Genomic DNA, 11309 nt, shown 5'->3' with positions numbered 1-11309 from the left:
AATGGCACCACACACGCCCAGAAAGAACAAATAGCGATACACACTTCCCTCGCTATTTTTTTTTAGAGAGATAAGCTGGCTGTTACATCATCACCCCAGAGAACTAGAGAGATAAGCGCTGACTGTTACATCATCACCCCAGAGACTATAGAGAGATAATGCTGACATGCATCACCCAGAGACTATAGAGAGATAAGCTGACTGTCTGACCTGACTATAGCAGCTGACTGTTACATCATCACCCCAGAGACTAGAGAGATAAGCTGACTGCTGACTACATACTACTACATTCACCCAGAGACTAGAGAGATAAGCTGACTGTTACAGTATCACCCCAGAGACTATATCTAGATAAGACTGACTGTTACATCATCACCCCAGAGACTATAGAGAGATAAGCTGACTGTCTGACCTGACTATAGCAGCTGACTGTTACATCATCACCCAGAGACTATAGAGAGATAAGCTGACTGTCTGACCTGATATAGCAGCTGACGTTACATCATCACCCCAGAGACTATAGAGAGATAAGCTGACTGTTACATCATCACCCCAGAGACTAAGAGAGATAACGCTGTCTGACCTGACTATAGCAGCTGACTGTTACATCATCACCCCAGAGACTAGAGAGAAAGCTGACTGTCTGACCTGACTATAGCAGCTGACTGTTACAGTATCACCCCAGAGACTAGAGAGAGATAAGCTGACTGTTACATCATCACCCCAGAGACTATAGAGAGATAAGCTGACTGTCTGACCTGACTATAGCAGCTGACTTACATCATCACCCAGAGACTATAGAGAGATAAGTGACTGTCGACTGACTATAGCAGTGACTGGTACAGTATCACCCCAGAGACTATAGAGATAAGCTGACTGTCTGACCTGACTATAGCAGCTGACTGTTACATCATCACCCCAGAGACTATAGAGATAAGCTGGCTGTTACATCATCACCCCAGAGACTATAGAGAGATAAGCTGACTGTTACATCATCACCCCAGAGACTATAGAGATAAGATGGCTGTTACATCATCACCCAGAGACTAGAGAGATAAGCTGACTGTCTGACCTGACTATAGCAGCTGACTGTTACAGTCTCACCCCAGAGACTATAGAGAGATAAGCTGACTGTCTGACCTGACTATAACAGTATCACCCCAGAGACTATAGAGAGATAAGCTGACTGTCTGACCTGACTATAACAGTATCACCCCAGAGACTATAGAGAGATAAGCTGGCTGTCTGACCTGACTATAGCAGCTGACTGTTACATCATCACCCAGAGATATAGAGAGATAGCTGACTGTTAATCATCACCTCAGAGACTATAGAGAGATAAGCTGACTGTTACATCATCACCCAGAGACTATAGAGAGATAAGCTGACTGTCTGACCTGACTATAGCAGCTGACTGTTACATCATCACCCCAGAGACTATAGAGAGATAAGCTGATGTACATTCACACCCAGAGACTATAGAGAGATAAGCTGACTGTCTGACCGACTATAGAAGCTGACTGTTACAATCACCCCAGAGACTTAGAGAGATAAGCTGACTGTTATCATCACCGGACTATAGAGTAGACTGCTTTACATCATCACCCCAGAGACATAGAGAGATAAGCTGACTGTTACATCATCACCCCAGAGGACTATAGGAGATAAGCTGGCTGTTACATATCCACCCCAGAGACTATAGAGAGATAAGCTGTGTAACTGTTACAATCATCACCCCAGAGACTATAGAGAGATAAGCTGATGTTGACCTGACTATAGCAGCTGAAGTTACAGTATCCCCCAGAGACTAGAGAGAGATAAGCTGACTGTTACATCATCACCCCAGAGACTATAGAGAGATAAGCTGACTGTCTGACCTGACTATAGCAGCTGACTGTTACAGTATCACCCCAGAGACTTTAGAGAGATAAGCTGACTGTTACATCATCACCCCAGAGACTATAGAGAGATAAGCTGACTGTCTGACCTGACTATAGCAGCTGACTGTTACATCATCACCAGAGACTAGAGAGATAAGCTGCGTACATTCACCCCAGAGACTAGAGGATAAGCTGACTGTTACATCATCACCCAGAGACTATAGAGAGATAAGCTGACTGTTACATCATCACCCCAGAGACTATAGAGAGATAAGCTGACTGTCTGACCTGACTATAGCAGCTGACTGTTACATCATCACCCCAGAGACTATAGAGAGATAAGCTGACTGCCTGACCTGGCTATAGCAGCTGACTGTTAAATCATCACCCCAGAGACTAGAGAGATAAGCTGACTGTCTGTCCTGACTATAGCAGCTGACTGTTACAGTCACCCCCAGACTAGGAGATACTGACTGTTACAGTCATCACCCCAGAGACTATAGAGAGATAAGTGACTGCCTGACCTGACTATAGCAGCATAGCTGACTGTTAATCATCACCCCAGAGACTAGAGAGATAGCTGACGTCTGACTGACTATAGCAGCTGACTGTTACAGTCACCCAGAGACTAGAGAGATAAGCTGACTGTACAGTCATCACCCAGAGACAAGAGAGATAAGCTGACTGTTACATCATCACCCAGAGACTATAGAGAGATAAGCTGGACTGTTACATCATCACCCCAGAGACTATAGAGAGATAAGGGACTGTCTGACCTGACTATAGCAGCTGACTGTTACAGTATCACCCCAGAGACTTAGAGAGATAAGCTGACTGTCTGACCTGACTATAGCAGCTGACTGTTACATCATCACCCAGAGACTATAGAGAGATAGCTGACTTACATCATCACCCCAGAGACTATAGAGAGATAAGCTGACTGTTACATCATCACCCCAGAGACTATAGAGAGATAAGCTGGCTGGGTACATCCATCACCCAGAGACTATAGAGAGATAAGATGACTGTTACATCATCACCCCAGAGACTATAGAGAGATAAGCTGACTGTTACATCATCACCCCAGGACTATAGAGAGATAAGTGACTGTTACATCATCACCCCAGAGACTATAGAGAGATAAGCTGACTGTTACATCATCACCCCAGAGACTATAGAGAGATACGCTGACTGTTACAGTATCACCCCAGAGACTATAGAGAGATAAGCTGACTGTTACATCATCACCTCAGAGACTATAGAGAGATACGCTGACTGTTACATCATCACCTCAGAGACTATAGAGAGATAAGCTGACTGTTACATCATCCACCAGAGACTATAGAGAGATAAGCTGACTGTCTGACCTGACTATAGCAGCTGACTGTTACATATCACCCCAGAGACTTAGAGAGATAAGCTGACTGTTACATCATCACCCCAGAGACTATAGAGAGATAAGTGACGTCTGACCTGACTATAGCAGCTGACTGTTACAGTATCACCCCAGAGACTAGAGAGATAAGCTGACTGTTACATCATCACCCCAGGGACTATAGAGAGATAAGCTGGCTGTTACATCATCACCCCAGAGACTAGAGAGATAAGCTGACTGTTACATCATCACCCCAGAGACTATAGAGAGATAAGCTGAATGTCTGACCTGACTATAGCAGCTGACTGTTACAGTATCACCCCGAGACTTAGAGAGATAAAGCTGACTGTTTTACATCATCACCCCGAGACTATAGCGAGATAAGCTGGCTGTTACATCATCACCCCAGAGACTATAGAGAGATAAGCTGACTGTTACATCATCACCCCAGAGACTATAGAGAGATAAGCTGACTGTCTGACCTGACTATAGCAGCTGACTGTTACAGTATCACCCCAGAGACTTTAGAGAGATAAGCTGGCTGTTACATCATCACCCCAGAGACTAGAGAGATAAGCTGACTGTTACATCATCACCCCAGAGACTATAGAGAGATAAGCTGACTGTTACATCATCACCCCAGAGACTATAGAGAGATAAGCTGACTGTCTGACCTGACTATAGCAGCTGACTGTTACATCATCACCCCAGAGACTATAGAGAGATAGCTGACTGCCTGACTGACTATAGCAGCTGACTGTTAACATCATCACCCCAGAGACTTAGAGAGATAAGCTGACTGTCTGACCTGACTATAGCAGATGACTGTTACATTCACCCCAGAGACTAGAGAGATAAGCTGACTGTTACATCAGATCACCCAGAGACTATAGAGAGATAGCTGACTGTCTGACCTGACTATAGCAGTGACTGTTACAATCATCACCCCAGAGACTAGAGAGATAAGCTGACTGTCTGACCTGACTATAGCAGCTGACTGTTACATTCACCCCAGAGGTACTAGAGAGATAAGCTGACTGTTACATCATCACCCCAGAGACTAGAGAGAGAGAGATAAGTGACTGTTACATCATCACCCCAGAGACTATAGAGAGATAAGCTGACTGTTACATCATCACCCCAGAGACTATAGAGAGATAAGCTCGACTGTTACATCATCACCCAGAGACTATAGAGAGATAAGCTGCTGTCTGACCTGACTATAGCAGCTGACTGTTACCAGGATCACCCCAGAGACTATAGAGAGATAAGCTGGAGCTGCTGTTACATCATCACCCCAGGACTATAGAGAGATAGCTGACTGTTACATCATCACCCAGAGACATAGAGGAGATAGCTGGCTGTCTGACCTGACTATAGCAGCTGACTGTTACAGTATCACCCCAGAGACTATAGAGAGATAAGCTGACGTTACATCATCACCCCAGACTATAGAGAGATAAGCTGACTGTTACATCATCACCCCAGAGACTATAGAGAGATAAGCTGACTGTTACATCATCACCCCAGAGACTATAGAGAGATACGCTGACTGTTACAGTATCACCCCAGAGACTATAGAGAGATAAGCTGACTGTTACATCATCACCCAGAGGACTATAGAGAGATAGCTGCTGTAATCATCCACTCAGAGACTATAGAGAGATAAGCTGACTGTTACATCATCACCCAGAGACTATAGAGAATAAGCTGACTGTCTGACCTGACTATAGCAGCTGACTGTACATCATCACCCAGAGACTATAGAGAGATAGCTGACTGTTACATCATCACCCCAGAGACTTAGAGGAGATAAGCTGGCTGTTACATCATCACCCCAGAGACTAGAGAGATAAGCTGACTGTTACATCATCACCCCAGAGACTATAGAGAGATAAGCTGAATGTCTGACCTGACTATAGCAGCTGACTGTTACAGTATCACCCCAGAGACTTTAGAGAGATAAGCTGACTGTTACATCATCACCCCAGGGACTATAGAGAGATAAGCTGGCTGTTACATCATCACCCCAGAGACTATAGAGAGATAAGCTGACTGTTACATCATCACCCCAGAGACTATAGAGAGATAAGCTGACTGTCTGACCTGACTATAGCAGCTGACTGTTACAGTATCACCCCAGAGACTAGAGAGAGATAAGTGACTGTTACATCATCACCCAGAGACTATAGAGAGATAAGCTGACTGTCTGACTGACATAAGCAGCGACTGTTACATCATCACCCAGAGACTATAGAGAGATAAAGCTGACTGTTACATCATCACCCAGGACTATAGAGAGATAAGCTGACTGTCTTGACCTGACTATAGCAGCGGACTGTACAGTATCACCCAGAGACTATTAGAGAGATAGCGACTGTTACTCATCACCCCAGAGACTATAGAGAGATAAGCTGACTGTTACATCATCACCCAGAGACTAGAGAGATAAGCTGACTGTTACAGTATCACCCCAGAGACTATAGAGAGATAAGCTGACTGCCTGACCTGACTATAGCAGCTGACTGTTAAATCATCACCCCAGAGACTAGAGAGATAAGCTGACTGTCTGACCTGACTATAGCAGCTGACTGTTACAGTGTCACCCCAGAGACTAGAGAGATAAGCTGACTGTTACAGTATCACCCCAGAGACTATAGAGAGATAAGCTGACTGTTACATCATCACCCCAGAGACTATAGAGAGATAAGCTGACTGTCTGACCTGACTATAGCAGCTGACTGTTACATCATCACCCCAGAGACTATAGAGAGATAAGCTGACTGTCTGACCTGACTATAGCAGCTGACTGTTACATCATCACCCCAGAGACTATAGAGAGATAAGCTGACTGTTACATCATCACCCCAGAGACTAGAGAGAGATAAACTGGCTGTCTGACCTGACTATAGCAGCTGACTGTTACATCATCACCCCAGAGACTAGAGAGATAAGCTGACTGTCTGACCTGACTATAGCAGCTGACTGTTACAGTTTCACCCCAGAGACTAGAGAGAGATAAGCTGACTGTTACATCATCACCCCAGAGACTATAGAGAGATAAGCTGACTGTCTGACCTGACTATAGCAGCTGACTGTGACATCATCACCCCAGAGACTATAGAGAGATAAGTTGACTGTCTGACCTGACTATAGCAGCTGACTGTTACAGTATCACCCCAGAGACTATAGAGATAAGCTGACTGTCTGACCTGACTATAGCAGCTGACTGTTACATCATCACCCCAGAGACTATAGAGATAAGCTGGCTGTTACATCATCACCCCAGAGACTATAGAGAGATAAGCTGACTGTTACATCATCACCCCAGAGACTATAGAGATAAGCTGGCTGTTACATCATCACCCCAGAGACTAGAGAGATAAGCTGACTGTCTGACCTGACTATAGCAGCTGACTGTTACAGTCTCACCCCAGAGACTATAGAGAGATAAGCTGACTGTCTGACCTGACTATAACAGTATCACCCCAGAGACTATAGAGAGATAAGCTGGCTGTCTGACCTGACTATAGCAGCTGACTGTTACATCATCACCCCAGAGACTAGAGAGATAAGCTGACTGTCTGACATGACTATAGCAGCTGACTGTTACAGTATCACCCCAGAGACTAGAGAGAGATAAGCTGACTGTTACATCATCACCCCAGAGACTATAGAGAGATAAGCTGACTGTCTGACCTGACTATAGCAGCTGACTGTGACATCATCACCCCAGAGACTATAGAGAGATAAGTTGACTGTCTGACCTGACTATAGCAGCTGACTGTTACAGTATCACCCCAGAGACTATAGAGATAAGCTGGCTGTTACATCATCACCCCAGAGACTATAGAGAGGTAAGCTGACTGTTACATCATCACCCCAGAGACTATAGAGATAAGCTGGCTGTTACATCATCACCCCAGAGACTATAGAGAGATAAGCTGACTGTTACATCATCGCCCCAGAGACTATAGAGATAAGCTGGCTGTTACATCATCACCCCAGAGACTAGAGAGATAAGCTGACTGTCTGACCTGACTATAGCAGCTGACTGTTACAGTATCACCCCAGAGACTATAGAGAGATAAGCTGACTGTCTGACCTGACTATAACAGTATCACCCCAGAGACTATAGAGAGATAAGCTGGCTGTCTGACCTGACTATAGCAGCTGACTGTTACATCATCACCCCAGAGACTATAGAGATACGCTGGCTGTTACATCATCACCCCAGAGACTATAGAGAGATAAGCTGACTGTTACATCATCACCCCAGAGACTATAGAGAGATACGCTGACTGTCTGACCTGACTATAGCAGCTGACTGTTACATCATCACCACAGAGACTAGAGAGAGATAAGCTGACTGTTACATCATCACCCCAGAGACTATAGAGAGATAAGCCGACTGTTACAGTATCACCCCAGAGACTAGAGAGAGATAAGCTGACTGTTACATCATCACCCCAGAGACTATAGAGATAAGCTGGCTGTTACATCATCACCCCAGAGACTATAGAGAGATAAGCTGGCTGTTACATCATCACCCCAGAGACTATAGAGAGATACGCTGACTGTCTGACCTGACTATAGCAGCTGACTGTTACATCATCACCCCAGAGACTAGAGAGAGATAAGCCGACTGTTACAGTATCACCCCAGAGACTAGAGAGAGATAAGCTGACTGTTACATCATCACCCCAGAGACTATAGAGAGATAAGCTGGCGTCACAATGTATTTTTTTTCTCCAAAAGGATCTGAAAACATCCAGGGGCCTTCATGAGGAAATGATGAAAGCAGCCAGCAGCAATGCCAAGCAGGTAACCTGTCAACCATTTATTACATATTTGACCTTCCCCTTACCACGGTATACTTTGAATCATGTTCTTCAGAAGTCAAGGGGTGTTCATGTAGAAATTGTTCATGAAGAGTTTGTAAATTGTATGGCTTGCAGCTTTTAAACAGACCCATATGTTTTTATTGGTTGTATTGCAGGTCATTGACTGGGTTACGGAGAAGGCCTCTAAGTGACGAGGGAAGTTGAACGATAACTAGTGGTTTTAGACTGGTTTTATTGTCTCGGCAAACCTCAACCTTCACTGGAATGTAGTTTCACCACAGGAAACATCAGTGCCGTCTGTCAGGATGTGAAAGTGTGATTAGCATGTTTGTTTATGTCTTAAGAACATCAGTGACGGTCAGTTCTCAGGCAGACATTCTTTAATTACCCTGTTTATTTTAATGAGTTCTCTCTTATGTTGTTTTAATAGGAAATTACAAGAACTGGGAGGTTTGTCTTTTAGATGTGTTTACATGGTTTATTTAACATGTGTGTATGTCTCTGTTTGTTGTAAAGCATTGGTAGATATCAGTATTTCTGTAAGTTGTGCCATCAATTTGATGAAATATATTAAAATGTGTTTTGTGATCTTGTGTGTGTACTACGACTGTTCTGTGCAGTACAACACTGTCAGGTTCTAGTGACGTAACATGAGTCTATCTAGGTTCACAGCAGGAACAAATGCAAAGCCAACAGAGAATGTCACTTTCTCTCACACATATGAACAAAACAATGCTTTCAAAATCAGAACTGTACCCCCTCAGTCCTCACTATTCTGTACCCCCCTCAGTCCTCACTACTCTATACCCCCCTCAGTCCTCACTATTCTATACCCCCCTCAGTCCTCACTATTCTATACCCCCCTCAGTCCTCACTATTCTATACCCCCCTCAGTCCTCACTATTCTATACCCCCTCAGTCCTCACTATTCTATACCCCCTCAGTCCTCACTATTCTATACCCCCCCTCAGTCCTCACTATTCTATACCCCCCCTCAGTCCTCACTATTCTATACCTCCCTCAGTCCTCACTATTCTATACCCCCTCAGTCCTCACTAATCTATACCTCCCTCAGTCCTCACTATTCTATACCCCCCTCAGTCCTCACTAATCTATACCCCCCTCAGTCCTCACTACTCTCTACCCCCCTCAGTCCTCACTACTCTATACCCCCCTCAGTCCTCACTATTCTATACCCCCCTCAGTCCTCACTATTCTATACCCCCCTCAGTCCTCACTATTCTATACCCCCCTCAGTCCTCACTATTCTATACCCCCTCAGTCCTCACTATTCTATACCCCCTCAGTCCTCACTATTCTATACCCCCCCTCAGTCCTCACTATTCTATACCCCCCCTCAGTCCTCACTATTCTATACCTCCCTCAGTCCTCACTATTTTATACCCCCCTCAGTCCTCACTAACCTATACCCCCACTCAGTCCTCACTATTCTATACCCCCCTCAGTCCTCACTATTCTATACCCCCCTCAGTCCTCACTATTCTATACCCCCCTCAGTCCTCACTACTCTATACCCCCCTCAGTCCTCACTATTCTATACCCCCCTCAGTCCTCACTATTCTATACCCCCTCAGTCCTCACTATTCTATACCCCCCCTCAGTCCTCACTATTCTATACCCCCCCTCAGTCCTCACTATTCTATACCCCCCTCAGTCCTCACTATTCTATACCCCCCTCAGTCCTCACTATTCTATACCTCCCTCAGTCCTCACTATTCTATACCCCCCTCAGTCCTCACTATTCTATACCCCCCTCAGTCCTCACTATTCTATACCCTCCTCAGTCCTCACTATTCTATACCCTCCTCAGTCCTCATTATTCTATACCCCCCTCAGTCCTCACTACTCTTTAACCCCCTCAGTCCTCACTACTCTTTAACCCCCTCAGTCCTCACTACTCTATACACCCCCCCAGTCCTCACTATTCTATACCCCCCTCAGTCCTCACTATTCTATACCCTCCTCAGTCCTCACTATTCTATACCCCCCTCAGTCCTCACTACTCTTTAACCCCCTCAGTCCTCACTACTCTTCAACCCCCTCAGTCCTCACTATTCTATACCCCCCTCAGTCCTCACTAATCTATACCCCCCTCAGTCCTCACTATTCTATACCCCCCTCAGTCCTCACTATTCTATACCCCCCTTCAGTCCTCACTACTCTATACCACCCTCAGTCCTCACTATTCTATACCCCCCTTCAGTCCTCACTATTCTATACCCCCCCAGTCCTCACTACTCTTCAACCCCCTCAGTCCTCACTATTCTATACCCCCCTCAGTCCTCACTATTCTATACCCCCCTCAGTCCTCACTATTCTATATCCCCCTCAGTCCTCACTACTCTATATCACCCCCCTCAGTCCTCACTACTCTGTATCACCCCCCTCAGTCCTCACTATTCTATACCCCCCCCCCAGTCCTCACTAATCTATACCCCCCTCAGTCCTCACTATTCTATACCCCCCTCAGTCCTCACTATTCTATACCCCCCCAGTCCTCACTAAACTATACCCCCCTCAGTCCTCACTATTCTATACCCCCCTCAGTCCTCACTATTCTATACCCCCCTCAGTCCTCACTATTCTATACCCCCCTCAGTCCTCACTACTCTATACCACCCTCAGTCCTCACTATTCTATACCCCCCTTCAGTCCTCACTATTCTATACCCCCCTCAGTCCTCACTATTCTATACCCCCCTCAGTCCTCACTACTCTATACCACCCCCCTTAGTCCTCACTACTCTATACACCCCCCCCCCAGTCCTCATTACTCTTTAACCCCCTCAGTCCTCACTACTCTTCAACCCCCTCAGTCCTCACTATTCTATACCCCCCTCAGTCCTCACTATTCTATATCCCCCTCAGTCCTCACTACTCTATATCACCCCCCTCAGTCCTCACTATTCTATACCCCCCCAGTCCTCACTATTCTATACCCCCCTCAGTCCTCACTATTCTATACCCCCCTCAGTCCTCACTATTCTATACCCCCCCAGTCCTCACTAAACTATACCCCCCTCAGTCCTCACTATTCTATACCCCCCTCAGTCCTCACTATTCTATACCCCCCTCAGTCCTCACTATTCTATACCCCCCTCAGTCCTCACTATTCTATACCCCCCTCAGTCCTCACTACTCTATACCACCCTCAGTCCTCACTATTCTATACCCCCCTTCAGTCCTCACT

At 45.6% G+C, this 11309-nt stretch overlaps 1 protein-coding gene across 3 annotated transcripts in view; it reads left to right on the top strand.

The window, feature by feature from the left end:
• Positions 1–8692, top strand: part of LOC120048892 (MDM2 binding protein) — a 66790-nt gene extending 58098 nt beyond the window's left edge. For all 3 annotated transcript variants that reach the window (XM_038995203.1, XM_038995202.1, XM_038995201.1), the window contains 2 exons: positions 8014–8079; positions 8255–8692. In XM_038995203.1, coding sequence (XP_038851131.1) covers positions 8014–8079; positions 8255–8290 — 102 coding nt within the window. In that variant the 3' untranslated portion in view covers positions 8291–8692. The remainder of the gene's footprint in view (positions 1–8013; positions 8080–8254) is intronic.
• The last annotated feature ends 2617 nt before the right edge of the window (positions 8693–11309 follow it).

The sequence above is a fragment of the Salvelinus namaycush genome, chromosome 5, assembly GCF_016432855.1.
Source record: "Salvelinus namaycush isolate Seneca chromosome 5, SaNama_1.0, whole genome shotgun sequence".
NCBI lineage: Eukaryota > Metazoa > Chordata > Actinopteri > Salmoniformes > Salmonidae > Salvelinus > Salvelinus namaycush.
Note: the sequence above shows the minus strand (reverse complement) of the source record. Positions and strands in the feature narration are given on the sequence as shown.